We start from the raw sequence: 23,396 nt of genomic DNA on the forward strand, positions 1-23,396 counted from the left end.
GGGCTACGTTCACACGTTAACGCGTTTATTTCCACCTTTAAGATGCGTGGAGTCTCCTTCTCTTTGAATGTCCCTTTGGAAAAAAAATATATAATTGAATCAGTCAAATCGGTGTGGTTTCCCCCCTCCCCCTCATTTGGGACCGGGTCTTTCCCAAATTCAGCCTCACTGCCTTTTTTTATTATTATTATTAATATTGCAACGGGTGCAGCGTGCCCTTCGTGGGCTCAGGAGCATGGGATCGGAAGATGGGTTTTCTTGCATGACTTGGATCTAAGAAAAGATCCAGGGGCTTCCGTGCCAGCTTCCTCTCTTCCAAGGTCGAGGAGAGGGGCCCAGCTGGACGACTCTTCCTCCCCCTCCTCCCCACAAGATTTCGTTTCAGCCAGATTTCGAGGCAGCACCGAATGGCGTCTCGGTATAAAAAAATGTCCGTGTTTGGAGACTTGCTCAGGATCGCGTGGCAGAAGAAGCGCGGCATTCGCCCTTGCCTGGTGAAGGCAAACTTAGCAGGGAAGCCGCGGTGTCGCGCTTTGGCTTGGTTTTACCGGCCAGGTTCAACCTGTAACCCCAATTCACGCGCTCTTTTCAACCCCAAAGGGGAAGAAGGGGCGGGATCGGGTCCGAAGTTGACAACAGCTCCGTTGCGAAGCGGGGAAGTCGTCTGCCAGGGCCCCGCGGCGGCTTGAGCGCAAAATATGGTCTCGGCTATTGGAGAAAGGACGGGCGTGACTGCGACTCCTTCTCACGTGCGGTTTAAATTGGATGGAGAGCTTCAGAGTGGCGCTTAAACCCAGTTGCTCAAGTCAGTCAAATTAGGAACGTTCTCAGGACGTTGTTGTAAATGCATGGCATAGCTTATTTAATTTGGACACGATAACGGAGAGGATACTTTTGCCTTCTTCTTAAATTTAGGGATAACTTTATGGTCACTTTAAATGTACAGTAATCGGCATACATTAGAATGAAATTCAGCTCTCAAGGGGTCACCATCTCCAATATACACGACATGGACATGACAAAGACTAAATTTCCTGAGATTAAATCAGAAAAATAACCACAATCTTGTGGTTCTTCTATCTTGTTTTGCTGCCCCTTTATGGCAGTGGAACAGGGGAGAGGATGATAGGCTATGAATTCTGTTTCTGAAGGCCACCAAGATAACAGATTCTAGGAAGAAAGGGTGGGGTGGGGGGGAAATTGTGTTGTTTCTAGAGGCAGATATTCATATTCCACTTTGAAGCAATATTGCACTCAGTACTAGGGGATGAAATGGATTTTGAAGTCCACTAACTCAAATATCAAATATGATCAGGCTTGGCCATAAACTTGTTAGCTTCAAAAATCCCATTGCTAATCAAATTCTTAGTCGTTCGTCTTCTACTATCATCCCGAAATGGCTAACTAACCATCCAGGGATTGTACATGCAATTGATCGAGTGGACTGTTGTTTTAAGGTATTTGCCTTGAAAAGTCAGCATTGATGTTCGGACAAGCTGCAAGGTGAGTACCCATCTGAAAATAAACTATAAAATGTTTTTTTAAATCTGATTTAAGCCTCTCTGCTTAAGCCTCCAGAATGCCAGTTTTAATATGAGAGCGAATTGGAAAGACAAAAAGAATAACCTCTCCAAAATAAATAAGCAAATAAATAAATAAAAGCAATTGGGGAAGAATTCCAGAGAAGGAATATCCTCTGCAAACACATACTCATACCCATTAATGGAGGTAATCATCCAGTTTCAAAGAGAAAAGAAACCGATTGTAACTTTCACTGGGGAAAGAGACCAAGTTACACTACTAATTCCCAAGAACACCTAACCCTACAGGACTGGCCTCTTCTTTGGATTCAATGGAGCAGAAATTAATAACTCCCCGTCCTTACCCCTCTTTCCTCTCCTCCCTATTTGTTAAATTGTTTATCTTGGCTGTACACCGCCCTGAGTCCTCAGGGAGAAGGGCGGTATATAAATTCGAAATTAAATTAAATTAAATTAAATATGTTTTAGAGATATTTAAATGAATAATATTTTGAGACTTAAGCAGATTGACTTAGTTTCCTTTAAAACACTTATTGAAGACAGCTTCCACTTTCTAACAGCCATCAACAGAATGAAAGGCATAGATTTCATGCAGCTAGATCTTTGCAAAATACAGTATTGGGGTGAAATATAAAACAAGGGTTTATATTCACTCTGACATGCCAAAATCCCTTGAATGACTGCAAATTTTGCCTGTTCTGGATCCTAAAATGATGAGACCCAGCCTTGTCTGTCACGACACCTGGCCTCATGAGCAATATACATTACCCCCCAAAATTCATACAGCCGACCTACTCTGACCTTATTTAAACAAATCCTTAAAACCTGGCTGTATCCCCAGGATTTTGGCTATAGTGGATGATGGATCCCTTGGATGATGCTGGGTTTTTTTCCCCTTAAACGATTGTTGCTTTTTTCCAGATTTTTAATGGGGTGTTGTTGTTGTTTTGTCTTTTTGTCATACTTCTATTGTTCTATTTTGTAAGCCTTCCAGTGTTGTAACTAATTAAGTGGCCTATAAATTTCATAAGTAAATAAATACTTAGGAAAATGTTTGGTTTCTTTGTGCCAACAGAAAGCAGTGATTCCATTGATGGTTTTCAGCCTGCTGTGTAATTAAAGATACAAGTGTCTTAGAAGAAAACACTTTCGGAGAATGGAAGGTAATGAAATAAAATGAAATCGATAGTCTACAAATGCACACTTCAGGCAGGAGACAAAATAAAGTAATGTTGACTCCTCAACAGGAAATGGTTTTGTTTAGCAGATGCATGCTATTACATTCTTTTGGAGAAGAAGGACCATTTCTAAAAATACATTTCAATAAAGCCAACGCTAGCCAAACTGGAAAATTGTAAGCTTTGAATTAACTTTTTATATGCCAGGCCACTGGAAAGTATTTGGGTATTCAAATTTAATATTAAAACTAATACGGTTTTAGTATTTCCATTTTTTTCTCCCAAATTATAACAGAATAAGTAAATTGAGAATTATTCTTCTATTTCTATCTTAGTTTGCCATTGAGCAATTCAAGACATGATTGGTTCTCCCTCCTAATTATTATTTTTAATAATATTATTAATTTACAAGCATTCCAAGGAAAATTTCTATCATAATTTTGAATATAAACTATAAACAATTATATGAGAGACATTTTTAAAATTATTTTTTGGAGTAGGTAGGGTTAATAAATCAGGACTACAGAAGTCCAAAAAACTATTAGGGAGACATAGAATATTCTAGTTCTCTCAGGCTACTTATTAAATGTCTGGAGACATGCCATCCAGATCAAAAGTAAAATTAAATTAAATTTTAATTTTTTTTAGTACTTAAAAATGTTACTTTAATCTTTTAAAAAATTTAATACTTTTAAATTTAAAATTAATTTTAAAATTAAATTTTACCGTACTGCTTTAATATCACTACAAGGAAGAACAGAGTTCTGTGAATACAAATAAAGAAAAACAACAGACATATAAGCAAAAATTAAGATATACCAATAATAATAACTCTGTGGAAATTATTAGAAATAAATTATCAAACAAAAACTTGAATCTTAACTATGTGAATTATATTGTTCAGTCTTTTCTTTATGCTGATAAAAAGAGTATTTCAAAGCTTGGTAGTTGATTAGGCCATCAGCCTAACCTTTGGTATCTGATACACAAACGTCTTTCCAAGAACAGAAGACAATTCACTTAGCAACAATCCAGGCAGGCAAATCCAAAATTCCTTACACATAGATACATTCCTCATTTATGGAACATAATAGCAACACATTAACACCTTTAAAACTTAACTTTCTTCCAACATCCTGGCTGGAATATTTAACAAATACAAAGCAATCAAACTATAATTAAAGCATGTCTACTCATGTACCTTCAAATTTACATCAGTAGATAAATCTGTCTGTAAAATCAGTAGTTTTTGGGAACATTCATTATTAAACCTAAAAATTTTTTTTGGTTAATTTCTCTTTAGATACTGTATGAAACATTTAACTTTTGAAAAAAAACCAGAGCCATTAGCGTAGCAAACTAGGAAACTCCAATTCTCTAGTCTAAATTTCTTTCAAATTATCCATGTTTGTTTTAGTAAATTTTAACTGTTGATTTCACTGAATTTTTGACTTAGTTTCTATAACTTGTAGGAGTTTCTGAGACAGCCTAGTGGTTCTAAATATAAGGTTAACATGCTAAATCTAAATCTAAATCTGATCTGATTTTGATTTCTTCTTCTTCCTCCTCCTCCTCCTCCTCCTCTTCTCTCTTCCCCTTCCCCTTCTTCATCTTCTTCCTCCTCCTCCTCCTCCTTCTTCACCTCCACCTCCACCTACTCTTTACTATATCTCATCCAATACATCCATTTCAACCTGGGCACTGGGTGCTTCTGAAGACATGGGGACCAATGGCCATCTTGGATGAGAAGTGGAAGGGGCCATTTTAAGTTCTCCTTCTTCCTTGATGTTTCAATTTACATTCTAATTTTCTACTCTTAAGGTGGAAAGCATCCTTGCTTTGTAAAAATTTATTGATGCAGAAATAGTGGAAAATATTCAAACCATTGTTCACTGTAAAATATGGGCCTATTGCTAATAATGATTCATTACCTTTTTGTGGTTTGGAGAATCATAAAAGCTGGGTGGGCATTGTGTTTCTGTGGTAGGATTCCTGGGATTTTAAGACCAAGTGCACATCTGCATATCCCACTGAAATGTTGCCAGATTTTTAAAAATATTTTTATTAAAATTACAATTAAAAGATAAAAACAAATACAAACTAAAAAGAATTTAAAAATGCAGAATAGGAAAAATAGAAGGAAAACTAGAAAGAAAGAATAAAAATATATAGTAAAAAAAAGAATAACTTCCCCTTCATCACAAGTACAAACTATTTTAGTTACTTCTCACCTTTTTTTGAAGGTGACTTCTTTCCATAATTCATCTCTTGTCTATAAACAAATCCTTAAAACTCATCATTTCAATCCTGATCAGCAAAAGTCTGTTAAGGGTTAGCAAAAATAACAGCACATCTATTTGATCAAATAAACCAAATTTGCATTTGTTCCTTTTACTTTTAATAATTTGAATCCTGACCCTTCAAATAATGTCTTAGAACTTTATTTCTTTTCATTTATAATTGTTCCTTCTCACAAAATTCTTCAAAGCTTTTTAGCAATTCCCTTTTGCAATTTCAATATAGGAAAGTTATCCAGGTCACTCTTTTGGTTTGTTATTTGTATATCCCTTTAAATTATTAACATATCAGCTGGTTTCATTTACATGTCCAGTGAGGCATCTTTTTCCATATCATTCTTCTAGCCTGTCATTTTTTAAATCCATTTTCCAATAAATCTCATTCTTGTCTGATAAAATTGATTTCTCTTCCATAACTTCTTTTAAACACAATCAAAAGTTAAAATTAGCTTCTAGGGCCATTGTTCAAAAATATCCTTCAGTATGTCAAATATTAAAATAATTTCCCTCCATTCTTATATAAGTGTTATTTTCCTTTAATTGTAACCTTTAGTTCTTTCTTGTTCCCTCTAATGTCCAACTTTAAAAATCCCATCCTATCACGTTGTAGACATTCTCATGAACTCTCCTTGCCAGCTCTTCATTCTGCCAAGGTCATCACTATTTTCCCCAATTTTTCTCCTGGAAGTCAAATCCTGCCAGTTTTTTTAAAAAATAAAGTGTTGAGATCAGCATATAAATTTAAAAGGTTTGCGATAATACATGGTTGGAAAAAAAATGTGGGAACAGACATGAAAAGAATAGATTCAAGAAAAGTGCTCAGTTGAAGAGACAATGTGCATGAATTAATTACTGAGCTGGTTTAGATAATTTACATACGTTAAAATAGGTATTGAAATTGTATCCACCCCATATTCTAATTTTGCAACCTCATTGGATTAAATAAGAGATACATCTCTCTTTTCATGAAAAGATGAGTATTAATTAGTCAGGAAAATGTAGATGAAGGAGTGGCAGAATCTGGGGTGGGTTAAAAGAGGGGTCAGCCTAGAATCCCTACGTAGCCATGGACTAAGTTCACTCCTCCCCTTAAATTCAGTTGATACTTATCTAACTCCAAGCAGGTGCTAACCATTAGTTGAGAAGATTCCTATGTATAATCCTCAAAATTTTTTAAACAGGGGGCCAATTCATAGTCCCTCAGACTGTTGGGGGGCCAGACTGGCTGGGTGGGCATGGCTAGGAGGTCATGTGACTAAAGGGGCATGGCCAATTTAGCAATCCATTAAACAATGCACACAAATTAAACTTTAATTTGTTTTGCTCCTGGGAGTGTTTTATTGGCTTTTGTTTGCATGTTGCTCTTTTGGTTGACTTTTCTTTTTGCTAGATCATTTTTTCAGTTGTTTAGGAGTCTAATGGTCCACTTACAGTTTTGCAGCAATTCTTCTCAGCCCAAGGAGCTTACAATCAAGGTCTCTCTCTCTCCCTCTCCCTCTCATCCCCCCTCTCTTTCCCCCTCTCTCTCTGTCTAGCTCTTTCTGTGTGTGTCTTGTCTCTCTTTCTATCTCTCTCTTCTCTCTCTCTCTCTCTCTCTCTCTCTCTCTCTCTCTCTCTCTCTCTAGCTCTTTCTCTGTATGTGTCTTGTCTCTCTCTCTTTCCCTTCCTTTCTCTATCTCTCTCTCTTTCTCTCTCTCTCTGTCTCTCTCTCTTTCTTTCTCTATCTTCTGGAGGCGGGGGAGATAAAAAACGGGATGCACGGATGCCCTGGGAGGCCTCCATGCTCCCCATTTTTGGCCTGCAGAATGTTACAGGAGGTAGGGGAAGCCAAAAACAGTCCTGGTTTTTACCTCCCCCACCTCCAGAAGCATTCTGCAGGCCAAAAACAGGCTAAAAACGGGCCATTTTTGGCCTCCCAGGTTGTCCATCTGTCCCATTTTTCACCTCCCACCTCGAGAAGCATTTTGCAGGCCAAAAATGTTGGGCTTACCTTCCAATTCCAGCCCGCGGGGCTCGCGAAGGTAAATCCTGCAGTCGGCTGAAGAGTGGGGGCCAGTGGGTGGGGGTAGTGATGTGGGTGGGGTAGCTTCATGGTCCTGTGCGGGCCGGATTAATGGCTTTGGCGGGCCATATGTGGCCCGTGGGCCGTATGAGGAGCCCTGGTATAGACCTTTTACCAATAAATTAATTTAATTGGATCTTCACATATAGACCTGGTCTTTCCTGCCTGGCAAGTTGTTTCATAGTTTTACCATTTCAATCAGGTAAATCATTTTAGTTGTGTAATAAATTAAAAGCCAAGAGAGTTATTGACAGTGGCATTTGGTATTATATCCCTTTTATTTAGTAACCATAGTTTTTGAAACCCAATTGCAAGTGAATCAGTGCTGTCTGTCGCCCCCCTCCCCCCACAGAGCCCCCACTTTGCTTACACAGAACTAGCAGCTTTTGAATTGAATTGAATCTCCCCAATTTGCTTCTGTACTCCGGGAGATCATGTTACTGCTTTGAAAAGGAAAGAAAGTTCATATCCAATCTCTTCCTCCTCAAAAAGAAACCGGAGGCGATTTATTAAAATATTCATGACCAGGAAGAGAGAACCAGAGTAATTAAATGACACACGTTTGGAAAAACTGTTCCCTTACATTTCACAGGTCCTTTGTGGCCTAATTGTTGGTCGCTCAGTCAGGCTCAGGGCACAGTTGCTGTTGTAACGGAAGTGCTGGCTCTCCTTCTGGGCCCTCAGGAATGTCATAGGTCAGAGAGTTAGGATGCTCTTTTATTTTTCTTCCTCTCTTCAATTGGGTCCAATTCTAAGACACTACTTGGATAAGTCCCTGTAATTTTCTTGGCAAGGATTTTCAGAAGTGATTTGCCATTGCCTTTTTCCTAGGGCTAAGAGAAAGTGACTGGCTCACGGTCACCCCGTTGGCTTTATGCCTAAGGCAGGATTAGAACTCAGAGTTGCTAGCCTGATGCTACACCAAACTGGCTGTTCTCAACCACTACACCAAATGATATTTGGACATAAAGGTGCAAGTAAAATATTTATATTGTGGGTGAATAGCACATTATTTATTGATCCTGTTGTTTGTTTGTTTGTTTTGTGTCTCCAAGTCAGTGTTAACTCCTGGCAACAGTTCCTAGGCTAATCCCTGCAGTTTTTCTGGCAAGATTTACCTCTTTCTTAGGGCTGGAGAGAGGGACTGGTTGAAAGTCACCCAGCTTGTTTTGTGTCTAAGACAGGACCAGAACTGATGGACAACTGTTTTCTAGCCTGCTACCTTAATCACTGTACCAAATTTATAAGACCCAATATAGCTGCAGAGCAGGCATATTTACTAGAGAAGGAAAGCAAAAAAAATGAAAGGGTTTTGCTTCAAAAAAAATTTTTTAAAGGAAGCCAGCAGGTTTTTTTTGCTGCCATCTAATGGTCACCTGGATTTTTGCAGGGCACATCTGGTTGCTTAACCAAGACCAGAGTATGAATGCAATTAACATTGCAACTGCCTATGATAGTAGAAGGATCTTATATTTGAAAAGGCTTGGTAAGCAGAGTCTCTCCAAAAGATCTGTACTTTGCCTCCTTACTCATTTACATCAAGTCCAAAAGCCAGTAGAATCTGAGGATATTATGGTATTATGACCTCCCATTCTGTTTGATGCAGTGGGATCAGGCAAGTGATATACATTTCCTCCAGTCTGGTAGCCTCCTGTTTTGGATTTCCTATAATTTTCTGCCAGCATAGTGTTTGATTGAAGTCGTATGTCAAGAGAGCAGCAGATCGGGAGTGGCTTCTGCAAGTTTCAGGGCTCTCTTCTCTGTGAGCAGCCACAGGAGGTCTATGACAGCATATAATCGGAAAGGAAAACAATTCTGATTTCTGGGTGCATAATTGCAATGTAAATAAGTATTCTTCAACCTTGGCAGCTTGAAGATGTTGTGGACTTTGGTTCCAAGAATTCCCCAGTGAGCATGCTGGCTGGGGAATTCTAGGAATTAAAGCCCACACATCTTCAAGCAGTCAAGGTTGAAAAACACTGCTGTAAACACACACAAGATATTCAAGGTTTCCCAGCTGCAGCTTTGGTTAGGAATAGATTCCATGTAAAAAGGGCATCCTGACCTAAATTAACTGATAATTTCAGTTTATTCTGATGTCAGAATGCTTATGACCCTGGAAAGTTTGGATCTTTGTCTCAACTGCTACAGCTTCCATGGCTTAGGCCACGAAGCTTACTCCAGGCCTGTGAGATCTAGAATGTGTGTTGCCTGGCAACACTACAGCTATTCCTACATCAATTAGAGACCTGGAGGTGAGGGAAAATACTAGAAGTACCACCCTTTAGCAAATTACATATTAGAAAGCTCTTTTCACTGACTTTCACTTCTATCTCAATCTTTACATCTCAGAAACTCTCATGGAGGCAGCAGCCACAAAAGATAAGATGGCCGTGCATCCCAATGACACAGAAAAGCCAAAATCTTGCAGGGAGAAGTTTCTTCAAGCATGGAATGAAAAGCTGAAACTCCAGCCATGTCCCATATTGTATTCTCAAACACTAGCATCTCAGTCAGCAGTTGATATTTCTGTCCAGGAAATGCGAATAAGGAACAAGGCCCTGTCAGATTTACAAACAAGGGCCTCATTGCAACATAATGAAAATGCCGTTTATTTTGTGAAAGTAATGCCTTTTCCTCCAGAGCAAATGCATCCAACTCCTGGGGATGTATGTGTAGGTGAACACTGCCCACAGCAAGATGCTATGGCATCTTGGAATAGCAACCATGATGCTACAGACAAGAAGGTGCCAAGTGGATCCCTGACAAGTGTTGAAGAGGAACTCCTACAGATTTGTGTTTCTGATTTACTGATGGAGTCTCCAGCACGGAAGAGGCCCAGATTGCTGCCACCTCACCGAAAGATGCATGTGGAAGTATGGAAGAAAGAGGCTTCACCCCCATTGCAGGAGCATGCAAGAAATCCAGTCCCATTGGCATACAATCACCTGGTAGATACCATGTCAATGACCAATCTTGCTGACCTCCCTGAAGTAGAATCTTTTTATCGCAGATTTAATCCTAAATTAAAACAAAGTTGTGATAGGAAGAACAGTCCAATCCAGTCAGGAACCGATGGCTTTTTGCTTGTCAGGAACACAGACGTTTCTACCTCTCAAGAGGCTGAAGGAAGAATTGCCAAGCAACATCAGCAACTGAGCTTGAAGAGAAGTTCTCCTTTACCTGATCTTATGGTGGCAAACCTAGAATCCATGAACTCTCAAAATATCCACTTGCCACCAAAGAAACGATACACTCATGGCTGTCTCTAAGAGATTTGCGGCTAAGTTGCCTGCCATTTTATTCTAGATGTGCCTAAGACCAAAGCTTTTAACAAATCTTCCAAATAATAACCATAAATGAATATATATTAGATATTTTACAGTGCTTAGTGTAAGATGTTACTTTTGTATTTTTGAAATATTTTTTTTGAAGGATGTAATTGAACTTGTTTTTCACTAATTCTTAGTAACTTTAGAAATAGGATATTATTTTCTCCCCTTTCCACCTGCCAAAACAAGATACTTTGAAAAACACTTCTGTCCGCAGTGTGGCTCCATCAGCAATGAAATTGGATGGTCCATTTTTACATGCTCACAAACAGGAATTATTTCAGAGTGAGAGGGATATTGTAGAAATGTAGGATGTCACTACTTTGTGTACATAAAATGTGACACAATCAACGTATTTTCCTATTGTGTGTGTGCAATTTTTTTTTTGCAATACTTTTTTCAAGTTTGATGTCACTTTATTGGCCAGAAAAAGGATCTTGTATTCTAAAATAAGAACATGTAAATGCCCCTTATACCTGCCTAATTCTGTACTATCTCATGTGTTCAGGCTGTAGTCTGAAGCCCAGGAATTAAATCTGGGAGAATAGGTAAAATCAGAGGCTGTGCCCCTGAGATTTTTAGCCTTTCACTGTTTCATCTGGGAAACATTTTCTGGAGAGAGGAGCAGTGGCACATATTTTTCACAATGGATATAAGAAGAAATGAAAACATTTGTCTATGGTTTCAAATTCCCCTTTCTTTTAAGTTGCTTTTCATTAGCTTACATCATTCAGCTTTGGTATTACTGTACTGTCATTTTTTTTAGTAGTTGCAATCCCTACTCCCTATGCAAGAACCACCATATAAAGAGGCCTGAAGTAGTTCCTAGGGATTCTGGGAAACTAGATAGTATTGGGAAGAGGCAAATTCCACTCTAATTCACTGGGATATAAATGAGAGGGGAGGAAAAGCACAATTAGACTTGCAAGGCTGACAGCAGCCCTTTAAAGTAGACAAGCTTGGTAAGATGTCATAGGAAGAATACAACTATATTTCATTGAAATAGGTTATAACAAAGTCTTGAGCAAGACCAGTTGTTAATGATTTGATGAGGTGTTCATTAAAGTTCATTGGACCACAGGAGATGGGAATCACCTTGTCCTGTATCTCAGATCGTAGTTTATGTCTCTTAGTCTTGGCAAGAATAATTTGGGTCATTGTTCAACATACTAGTACCATTTTCTCTAGAGCAGTGGTGGCAAACGTTTTGGGCTTTGCATGTCAACATTTCAGAAATACCTAACTTGACTCTGTTGGCATGTCACATTGCTGTCCCAAAACAAAAAAGAAACGATTCTTTACATGTTCATTTATTTTAAAAAAATACAATTGTGTGTGATCCCCAGGATCTACCGTGCGCTGCTTAATTTCAGGCAATGTACTCTTTGTTCACAAGTCCCTGTGGCCTACCTGAGATTGCTCACACACTGGCTTCAGAAAATGAACTTTCATGGTCTCTGCAGCCTCAGAAAACTATACAAAAACATACCCCTTTCCCAAACAATTTTTGGAGGGTCAGGGCTCCATAAGAGCATTGCCTTCTTAAGGGAACTTTGCAACCTTCAAAAATCACAGGAGAATGGGGTGGGCGTTCAAAAATAACTATTGGGTGTTGGTGAACGCTAGCATGATCCAAAGCATTGTGGCATGTTGCCTTTGACCAACTTGTCCTAGGTTCACCATTACTGTCCTAGAGAAGCACTATATTATATAATCCTTTGCATAGAACTTGGAAATAAAGTTAACTGATGAAGATCCAGTCAGGATAGTAATGTGGAATTTGGTGGATTAGATTTACTTTCAGTGGATTGTAACAGGGCTCACAATTACATAGAAAAATGCATTGATTAGTGTAATAAAAACTTGTTATAATTTGGCCTACAGCATCTCTTCAAAGTGGGAAACATGTACTTTGAAATATACAGTATGTGGAGAAATTGCATATATTAAAAAGGATTTTGCAAAACTACTTGTGAAGGAACGGTTTAGATTATTTTAAGTCTAAAGTTAAAAGCAAAACATGAAGAAGAAAAAACCCAAGCATTTGGAATTTATATTCTAAACATTTCAGAGACTGTAAAATTAAGATAGTATCACAAAACGTGTTGGTCACAAGAAAAAAATAAGTAAAGGTACTGTTTTATTTCAAGAAAAATTAATGTAGTGTTCACATACAAATCAAGTTAAATTTGATTAGTTTGTTCACATCTGAACAGCTACAAAAATAATCTACCCAGTCTGCCAAACAATTTAACAGTACTGTAATACAACAAAAACTTCATTGGAGCAGCCACAGGGATTTAAAGTGACATATATTATTTCAATCATTTTTTTAAAAAGCACACTTCTAAAATATGCCTCTGTTAAACACCCATTATGATTTTAAAAATGTACAAAAAATAATAATCTTAATGGAAACAGTACTTATTCTTAAAAGTCTGCTTCCAAAACAGTAATTTTTATAATTTAAAACCCATCCCAGTACAAATATATATATATATATTTAAAAAGGAAATAAATTGTGCAAACACTTGAAGAATTGCAAAACACAGATCCAGAGGCATAAAAAGGAAGAGGCTAGAGTGGTTCCAGTCTCTTAACAAGGCGGATAACTCAAGATAGGTACGAGCTTCAGATGAGGCACAATGAGGAAAAGGATGCAGCCCTTCAATTTCATCCAAAGCCCTGGCCAGGGGATGCGTCTCAGCCCCGACGATGGTGTACCTACGACAGTAGTGTTATGGCACTCCTTTTAAATGCCCAAACCTCACAAATGACACGCCAAGGCACAATCATTCTGTTGGAAAGAAAAAAGCAGTTACTCTACATAACTTGAAGACTTAACATATCATTATTCAATTTACAACAGTCTTTGCCAATTTAGTGCAATAACCAGATATGATGGATTTAGAAGTTCCATGATTTCTAGCTAGTTTATACCGTCAGTTGACTAATGAAACATTGAATTTATTTGAGCCAGTGCAGGTACTGACCACAAAAGTGAATAACTGGATATTGTGGTCTCAGCACATCTAACTAGCTTGGGCCAGGCTTGTGTATTTAATATCTGTAGATTTTAAAGATCCATGACAGACATAATCTATGTACTACTTTGCTGGTATTTCCCCCAGTTCAAATTCTGTATCAGTGACACCATTTAACTTATCTTTCTATTTACACAATGGTGTTTGATTCATCCAGCAGCTTCTAACTGGCCTGACATAGTAAGAAAATAGTCCAAGAAATGCCAACCCCATCTCTCTAGCAGCTCCTGCTAGAAGTGTTCCACTGTTGCTAGGCCTTTTGGAGAAAGGAGCTAAACTATTTTTCCCAGAAGGAAAAAAGAGGGCCAAAAGGCTCTGTTAGTATGTTGGGTTTTGTAGTAAATTCTGGCTAGGTTCCAAGTAGTCTGTCTTAAAGAGAGAAAAAGAATGTAGGAAGAAAATGAGGAATAAATCCTCCATTCATTTGAAAAAAAATAAGAGTGGAAAAAAAATACTGAACAGTCTTGTTGACAACCATAATGTCAAGAATTGTCATGACAAGGCTGCCTTTGAAGAGCAAAATAGGCTTTAAGAACAGCCTTTTCTTCTGGATAAAACAAGATTAAGGTTTCCATCAAGATATCAGTACCCAGTAACTGGCCAAGGAACTTTTTAAAAAATCTGTGATTTTGTTGCTGTATATTAGGGCTGTCAAACTCGCGGCCCACAGACTGGATGCGTCACGCTGGCTATGCCCATGCCTGGTTTAGCGAAGGGGGGGGAGTCGCGATATGTCATGTGATGCTGCCCTGATGACGTGAGTTTGACACCCCTGACTGCAGCAAGAATTCTTTATGCTTAAAAGGGGAAAGATTAATCTTCACAATGAAAGAATGGATGGAGAAACTGATGGAGGTAGCAGAGATAGTGGAATCAAATGCTTTAATTGAAAAATACATTGTTTTATTTCTACTTGGAAACCACTTCTAGATTGAAGACAGAAAAAAAATGAAGTTTTGACTTTGGGATTTGCTGATTAGACAAGTCTGTTATAGAAATGCCTAGTATATTAAATATGTCAAAGAAAAAAGCAAGGTCTTATCATTTTTATTCTACTGCTCTGAGAAAAGTTGGAAGTTAACACATTTTTATTCTTTTTCTCTCTATCCTACACTTCTCTCTTTCCCCTTTTTTCCTACTGTCTATTTTAATCTGTATTTATATTATGAAAATTTAATAAACATTTTTTACAAAAAGATATCAAGACACAATCCAGGCTTTCATTGAAGCAAGACAACTTGGTGCTCATATTTTTCTCCACTCGGTGCGGATTGCAGGGGCACTATGGCTGAAAAGGATATGAAACTGGATATGAGGACCAGACTGCTCTGGAATAAAGAGAGCTCTGGAGATGCACATATGTTCCTTATTGGGAAGAACAGCATATAAAGTTTACTAATAAATATGTACACCTCAACAACTGATTTTTGGGTGCAGATGACAGAATTTGCCATATGCAATTAACTGTGAATTGTAGGTTCCATCCTGTTCTGAACCCAAAATGCAGCCTTTCATGGATTCAAGATATGACCAAACCTCATTCTTTTTAATCACTCTGGAGTTTAATTTTTTGAACTGCCTCTTTAAGATTGAAAAACCTTCAGAACTGCAAGCCTGTAAGTTGCTGGCTGAGTTTTTTTTTTTTTTTTTTTTAAAGGAAACCACCTCTTCAGCTTTGTAAGATATTTATTTTGATAACTTTGCAATATACAGCAAAGAAGTGGCTTTAGAGTTGTTTTTAGAGTTTAAATGCTAATACTTCATGAAACTGGTTTAAAGAAACACTTTGAAACTAATAAGAAAGATCCTTTCCTGTAGGAAAAGTCTGTTTTGTTTCCCTGCAAAGCAAGACTTTGAAGGTCTATTACTAAAGCACATGATAGGAAACATTTGATGTGTGAGCATATGAAGAAGTCCTTGAGCTTTTAAACTCTTTACTGGAACTAAATGTTGCTACCGAAAATGAACAAATCCCTTTGAAGACAACAGACTGGACTTCAAGGTGGACATTAAAACTTACAAATTACAAAAATGAGATGGAAATGCTGGATTTACAAGTAGAATTGGATGATCATTTAAAAATAAAAAAGGACATTCAAACAATGTACTCTAAGAGCAATGTGGACTATTCTTTTAAATTGAAATATGAGAGATTTATTGGAATTAACTTCATAGAAATTGCATATGGGCTTGGATAAAGATAAGAACTTCAACAGATGAAGCAAAGAGATTATAAGAAAACTGGAGTTAGAATTTTATCTCTAAGACTTAAGGATGGCTGGGAGAAAGAAGGGAAAAAAAACCCCTACAAAATTGGTTTATTTGACTGTAGATAAATAATGATTTGCTATCTTTGGTGATATTTCATAGTTATCTGGTTTGGAAATGTTCAGTGCTGCAGTGGATTCATTTGTAATATTTATGTTATCATTTTTGGATATGTAAATTTCTGGTAATGTTTAACAGCTTTCAATTTTATTCTTTTAATTTTTGTTAAGAAGAGGATATAGACTAAATGGAAAGAGGGGTTTTCTACTTATGTTGTTAGTTATTTTTGTTAATTTTTACTGGACCTTTATTGATCAATAAGGAGAGCTGAAGATTTAGAGATGACCCAGATTGGATCCTGCAATTTAGAAATGAGTTTATAGACAATGGAATGAAGTACAGAATGAAGATGCATCTGGTTGTAATTTTAAGAGACAGTCATAAATTGCTAATGTTGAATATGCTTGCTATGGATGAAGCGGAAAGTTTCTTTTTCTTACTATTTTCTTACTATTTCTTACTTTTGGGAGGGATTTTTTTTCCTTATTTTTCACGCTTTCTTTTTTTATATATATGTATTTGTATTGGATTTATTAGTTTCATTTGTTCAAAATCAACCATAATAACCATAATAAAATTATTGGGAAAAATACAATTTTTGTTTGCTAACATTTTCACGTTCAGAGAATCAGTTGCTTCCTATTCAAGTTAAAGGGGAAAAATTTTATAAGACTGCTCAGCAGCCCCAAATGAAGAGTAGGAAGCAATATATTTTTGTAACAAGCCATAGTTTATTATGTTTCAATACCGACTACAAGTAAAAATATAAAGTTAACTTACCTCCTCCATTACTTAACGTATGCCCTACTTGGATTCTTCCTGAACTTCTATTATAGTAACTCCTACCAAAAAAAGAAATAAAACCAAAAACAACACAAAATGAAAAACAGGAGATTATGAGATAGCCATTTTATGCTGTATCATTTTCATATACAGTATATAGTGGCAGTTTTTTTCCAAGCAAACATATGCAGGTAATACATTGCAACAGTATTTCATGGGTTTTTTGAGTCAGAAAAAAGCATGGAGTCTCTATGGAGACTCTCAATCATCCAGGTCATGGCTGATTAAAGAAGCAAAAGTTTTCAGAGAGAAAAACCAAGGAAGTTGCCTTTTGGAAAGGCATCTTTGGGACAAAAAGCAGCTGTCTTTCTAAGAAGAATTATCTCTCCAATGTTACAAACTGAATGAATTGGAAAATTAAATTAAATTAAAAACCAAATTCATACAATCAACTTTCCATTTTGTTCTCATTGGGTACACACATAATATGTATATATCATACACACATGCAGCTTTCTATTTCTAAGTAAATTTATTTACTATTTAGGAAAGACACTCTCCTCAAAAAGGAAACAACTCAATTACATACTCTAGCTATCAAAAGGAAGACCTAGTTCACGGGTGTCAAACTCGCGGTGTCACGTTGCCGTCACATGATATTTCGTGACTTTTTCCCCTTCGCGGAGCTGGGGTGGGCATGGCCTGCGCATGATGCATCCAGCCCACGGCAGAGGTGGGTTTCAGCAGGTTCTGGCCAGTTCTGGAGAACTGGTATTGGAAATTTTGAGTAGTTCAGAAAACTGGTAAATATCACCTCTGACCGCCCCCGCCCCCATCTATTCTCTGCCTCCCGAGTCCCAGCTGATTGGGAAGAAATGGGGATTTTGCAGTAACCTTCCCCTGGAGTGGGGAGGGAATGGAAATTTTACAGTATCCTTCTCCTGCCATGCCCACCAAGCCACACCAGCCATGCCACGCCCAGCAAGCCACACCCACAGAACTGGTAGTAAAAAATTTTGAAACCCACCACTGGCTCACGGGCTGCCAGTTTGACACCCATGACCTAGTTTATAAGTCTTAATGTCTTTTTAACCATTTAAAAGCTCTTCCTAAAACAAAAAATACATGCATCTCATCCAAATTGGCTGAAAGCTGTGTAATTAGAATCCAAATGGTAACATCCCTCTTCCTTCAGAATGTTTTATCTCCAAAAATACCAAAAAACATTATTGACCTACCAAATTAATTCCTTAACAGACATCACAAATATGCGTGTATCATACTCACCCTTTCCCATCTTCCAGAGTACTCTGGATTTCCTTCAGAACATCTGAGAGGAGGAAAAAAATAAGTCATGAGAAATATAGATGCCTATATCATTATAGCCTGGAAGAAATATAGAAACAATAAGTGAATGTAACATTTTGGAACTGCAGAACACTTTGTACACTGAAACCTCTCTGAAACTGTTTTGTTAGGTAAATTAACATTATCCATTTCACAGATGTAGTAACTGACCATTGTGCCCAGAACAGACACAAAGTAAATGTGGTTTGGTTTTTAAGCATAGCAATTGAATTATGAACGACAGCTGGAAACTATGTGATGCAAGTATTAAAGAGTACATACCATACACAAATGGCCAGCTATGCTAAATAATACCTATTAGTCATCTCAGATATATTAAGTCTGATCTATTAAACACCCAAAACATACAACTCAAGAAATCTATTGAAGTTATATGCCTTTGGGTGGAAAAACAAGTAGTTGAAACTGCGTTAGTAAAAACATTCAGGATAATTTCCACGAAAAGTCCATTTCACAACCCTTTTTCTTACTTTCATCATTGAGGAGGGCGTGTTCCATCAGCCTACCAGTCATTCTTTCTGGAAAAAAATATCATATTAATATTAAAGCAACTAATTATCACAGTTTAGAGACAAAAATAGATTTTTGAGAGTGATTGTATCGTCAACACAGAAAGAGAATTTTTTTAAAAGTTATTAAAATGGCTGACAGGTCCTTAAATCCTCTGAAAAACAAAGGCCATGACTTACTTCTGCATACCAAAACCCCATTTTGAAATTAAAATCTACAGTAAAATTACTGCAATGATCCAGATTTGAAGAAGGTGATTCAGACCATGCAGAGACATGGACATAGCACCTATTAATTAACTGCTATTAGTATTAGTAGTATTACTAGTTGTTATGCTTTAATGGTTCAACATGAGTTAAACAAAACAGCATTTAGCTGTAATAAAAATAAGGTAAACCAACTGCTTGAACCTGAAGTGGGAATTATAAGGTTCTCTGCTACCAACCTACTTGATGAATTGGTCATAGAGATGGCAAGGAGTAAAACATTACTGCTCCATTTACTTCCAGGCCAAGAGATGCTACCTGAGAAGAATGCTGAGGAGAGACTAGGTCTTTGGATTTATTTAAATGCCCCTAGAGCAGTCTTTCTCAAATCTGGCCACTTCAATTCCCAGAATTCACCAGATAGTTGTAGAGTTTATTTAAATAACCAAAAATTAACTCTTAGTTAAGAAGGCATGGGTATGTAGGGATGTGTGTGGTGGTAGGAGTATGTGTCTGTGCATGCAGATGGAGGACTTTTCTGATATTTTGTGATAAATTGTTTTCTTCCTTGCTGTTTCAGCTTTTTCTTGGGAGGGGGGATATGAAGTTTTCTAAAATGTTTTATAAATGTTTTGGTTATTTTTTCTGCAAGTGTAGTACCAGACTTCAACAGATAATTAGAACTGCAGAAAAAACAATTGCTACCAAACCTGCCTTCCATTGAGGACCTGTATACTGCACGAGTCAAAAGGAGGGCTGTCAAAATATCTACAGACCCCCTCACGTTCTGGAGATAAATTGTTTCAACTTCTACCCTCAAAATGACACAAGGACAGTTTTTCCCCCCATACCATTACTCTGCTAAACAACTAATTCCCACAACACTGTCAAACTATTTACTAAGGCTGTATTACTATTATTCTTCTCATCTTCCTATTATCTATCTCCTTTTCTACATATGACTATAACTTCGTTGCGCTTTACGATTTATATTGTTTTATTCAGTTTCCTAGTATGATTTATGTTCACTGTTTATTTAGTATCCTATGACTATGACTAAGTGTTGTATCTTATGATTTATGGTGAATGTATTTTTATGTTGACTATGATCATGATTTATCACTTATAGCTATTCAAATTCAAATCTTTATTATCAGTGCACAACATATGTATGATGAGATTGTTTGAGCTGAGAGCTTATGTACACTGAGAGCTTATGCACCGAAGACAAATACCTTGTGTGTCCAATCACACTTTTTTTAAAAAAAAAATTGATTTATATGCTGCCCTTCTCCGGAGACTCAGGGCGGCTTACAATGCGTTAAGCAATAGCCTTCGTACTTTTGTATATTTTTACAAAGTCAGCTTATTGCCCCCACAAACTAGGTCCTCAATTTGGCCAATATAGAATTCTATTCTATTCTTATGACTATGGGATACAATGCAAGGGAGGAAATTGTTCCAAGAGACCATCATTTTCTATGATAGGCACAAAAGCAACTGAGTTCTAAATACTTACCATCACCACCTGCTTCACCAGAGGTTTGTCTTGATTCCCTAATGCTGCTGCAAAAAAAGAAAAAAGCCAATGAGACCAACTGTTCAATAGTTCTGGCTCAGAACTTGATATATCAAGCACTATTCTTTAGTCCTAACATTACAGCAAGCCATGTTTTATTTAAGTCACAACTTGCAACTTTTAGAAAGAGAACACCTAGAACAGGGGTGTCAAATTCACAGCCCACGGGCCGGATATGTCACGTTGGGCCACGCCCAATCCTGGAAAAAGTCCAAATATATCATGTGACGACGACGTGAGTTTGATTGCTGTCATAACTCAAGGATTACTTGCACTGGGTAAACCCTATAAATCAGTTGATTGGACATCAGGGGACAACCAGACGCATTGACATATTATGCTCATATACAGAGTATAAAACAGCATCTAAATTTTTTTTCTTTTATGTACATTGAGAGCATGTGCACCAAAACAAATTCCTTGTGTGTCCAATCACACTTGGCCAATAAAAAATTCTATTCTATTCTATTCTATTCTATTCTATTCTATTCTATTCTATTCTATTCTATTCTATTCTATTCTATTCTATTCTATTCTATTCCATTCCATTCCATTCCATTCCATTCCATTCCATTCCAATCTTTTCCATATCAGACATGGATCTCTTTTGGACATAGGTCTTCCCATAGTTCTGTGAATTATACATTCCAAAAATTATAGTAATATGAATGCGTAGGCAATATTATCATGGTGTTGTTCAACACTGGCCAGGCTCCCTAGGGATTTGGGTTCTTCAACAACAAAACAAGAATATTAAAATATCAGCCATACTGTCAAATAAGTTACACTTTGTAAGTGTTACAAAATGGATACTTGACTTGACAGACAGAAACTCTGACAGACATACTTCGGTTTCTTTGAAGTCCTTTCTGTGCCAGATGTGCTGTGCCCGTGGCTGTTTTCTCTGTTTTCCAATGCTTTGACAAGACATCGAGGTTCCACCAGCCACTTTGGCGAAAGGGAAAATCTTTCAAATTCTGATGGGGAGATGAGATAGAACCCTGAAGAGAATGATGGAGAAACGGCCAGTTGAGCAGGTATAGATATAATGCAAGGGGGTCTTGTTTCCTAAAGTCCTACATATGCACATTCTTCCTTCTAAACAGATTAAGGTTACAAACATACATGGAAGCTGTAAATATCCCCTTATTTGGAAATAAGTGCACCTGAGCAAAGCAGACTTAAGTTCTGAACAAACATATAGAGCAGACTACATGGTCACCGTCCAGTGTCACATCTGAACTAATTAGATTTATTTTATTACTGAAGATCCAAATAAAGTATCTAACCGTTTTTTGGATGGATATGTAAAAAAAAAATCCTAAAGATGAAAAATTGCAACTAGGATATGTATATTGATTCCTTGGGCTGTTACCTCATAAAGGCACTTTTGTGCAAATATTAAAGTAGAGATCACTTTATTAATAGACCAGTTTAAGCAAAATTTGGGTTTCAGTGCAAAAGGAGATGATTCTTCCCCATTTCCCCAACCCGGTCTTCTTCCTTAGCCTTCCTAATATTGTAAGCACAAAGACAAAACATCTCTATGCTCTCAACTTGAGGCATCAGTTCAAAGGTTCCAAAGGCCTAGCACACCAAAGTGTGGTAACTCGTGGATGATCCTCATATTACCTTGTCCATATCGGGTGAACACGCAGGAAGCAATGCCACTCACATCCTCCTTGCGAATACAGGGATAACGCGCTTGGATTTTAAGCGAAGGCAGAGAGATAATCTGGATGTCTCCCTGATTTGTCAGGACAGCCAAGTCATTCTCACTATGCTCTGTCTTAGAGCTGACAAAGTTGGCAACGGCCACTTTTCGCACCCGGGAGCCTTCCAGAGCTGTAAGTTTCAACTTCAGTTTGGAGATGACTTTGGGTAAAGTGAAAACCTGCCAACATGAACAAATTCTATCATTTCCTTCCTTAGTGGAAGAACTATATCAAAGCCTCTGCCAGTCAACCTGTAATAAGAAAAGTGCAGCATTTCCCTCCTTCACTAGCAAAAGAGCCTGGTTGTTGTTGTTTTTTTAAAGCAATGATACATGTCACTGAATGCCTCTTGAAAGCAAGGAAAAGGCAAGGGAGTAACACTGTATTTCTAGACGTTCTTTGAACACTGCATTCCAAAGAGCATCATGCATTCACACAGTGTACAGAACCTTACATACAGACAACCCTGTTACCTTAAGTTGTTCTTCAGACACTACAAGAAGCTGATGACAACCTTGCATGTTGGGACTTTTGGAGAGGTCGTGTGCTACTTCAAGTGGTTCAGGAAGAGGAGTGCTTTGGCCATCCAGAATAATAATGCCAATAACTGGAGCTCTATGCATTAGCTGGATCTCTTTGGCTAAAGAAACGAGAAGAGAAAATGCACACAGCAATAAGGCAAGGTCTCGGTCCAAGACATCAGTGAAGAAGCAGCTGCTTTGCTTTGGGATTTGTTTTTTTGGTTTGTGTTTCTTTTGATTTTTTTTGTGATAGATAGATAGATAGACAGACAGACAGACAGCTTTTTATAATTGGTTTAGCTCATGGCTTATTAGAACTGTAGATGCCAGGTGTTATATAAGTAAAAAATTCATTCTTTAGCTAACTTGATTAATTTCCTGATAGAACACAGCTCCCTTGTTTTGCATGCATTGTTAGCACCTTAATGATTTCATCATGACTCAGATGAAATTCAAGAAGAGCCAATGTGGCTTTAGACTATGAATGGAGAGATCTGGGTTCAAATTTCTAATTTCCTTGTCTAGTTACTTTTTCACAATCATACTTCCCTCATAGGCAATTGCAAAAATAAAAAAGAGGAGCAAACAAATATATGTTGCTCTAAGCTCCATATTAGAAAGATAAGATAAATGTAATAAAAATGCAAGAATTAAAAACTGATAAATGGGCAAAATTTTAAAGCTTGGACAATTGTTTAGCACTAACAAATAGCATATAATGTTCAAATAATTGGATAATTTTCTCTGAAAATAATCATCATCATAAAGGAGTAGATTATATACTCATCTTGTGCAATTAAGATTGCACAAACTGATTACAAAGACATAACACCAAAATGTTATGTCAAAATGACTCACTGAACACCTGTAAAAATATCATGTATCAGTAATGAAAAATTGGTGAGAATATAGAGCTGGAAAAAGTAGTTGAA

The 23,396-nt window shown here is 37.3% G+C and overlaps 1 protein-coding gene across 2 annotated transcripts in view; it reads right to left on the bottom strand.

Moving 5' to 3' along the window:
• Nucleotides 1-12,893: 12,893 nt before the first annotated feature.
• The window catches only part of LLGL2 (LLGL scribble cell polarity complex component 2), a 71,892-nt gene continuing 61,389 nt past the window's right edge, over nt 12,894-23,396 (bottom strand). The window contains exons 19-26 of one of the 2 annotated variants that reach the window (XM_070934624.1): nt 22,417-22,583; nt 21,861-22,122; nt 21,076-21,229; nt 20,169-20,212; nt 18,404-18,451; nt 17,853-17,895; nt 16,563-16,624; nt 12,894-13,207 (exon numbers count right to left, since the gene is read on the bottom strand). In XM_070934624.1, the coding sequence (XP_070790725.1) occupies nt 13,203-13,207; nt 16,563-16,624; nt 17,853-17,895; nt 18,404-18,451; nt 20,169-20,212; nt 21,076-21,229; nt 21,861-22,122; nt 22,417-22,583 (785 nt within the window). In that variant the 3' untranslated portion in view covers nt 12,894-13,202. Of the gene's footprint in view, nt 13,208-16,562; nt 16,625-17,852; nt 17,896-18,403; nt 18,452-20,168; nt 20,216-21,075; nt 21,230-21,860; nt 22,123-22,416; nt 22,584-23,396 lie in introns of both variants that reach the window. The other variant, XM_070934623.1, reaches the window with a different exon arrangement.

This window comes from Pituophis catenifer, unplaced genomic scaffold (assembly GCF_029215685.1).
Source record: "Pituophis catenifer annectens isolate HBS135680 unplaced genomic scaffold, rPitCat1.0.hap2 SCAF_2, whole genome shotgun sequence".
NCBI classification, from domain to species: domain Eukaryota; kingdom Metazoa; phylum Chordata; class Lepidosauria; order Squamata; family Colubridae; genus Pituophis; species Pituophis catenifer.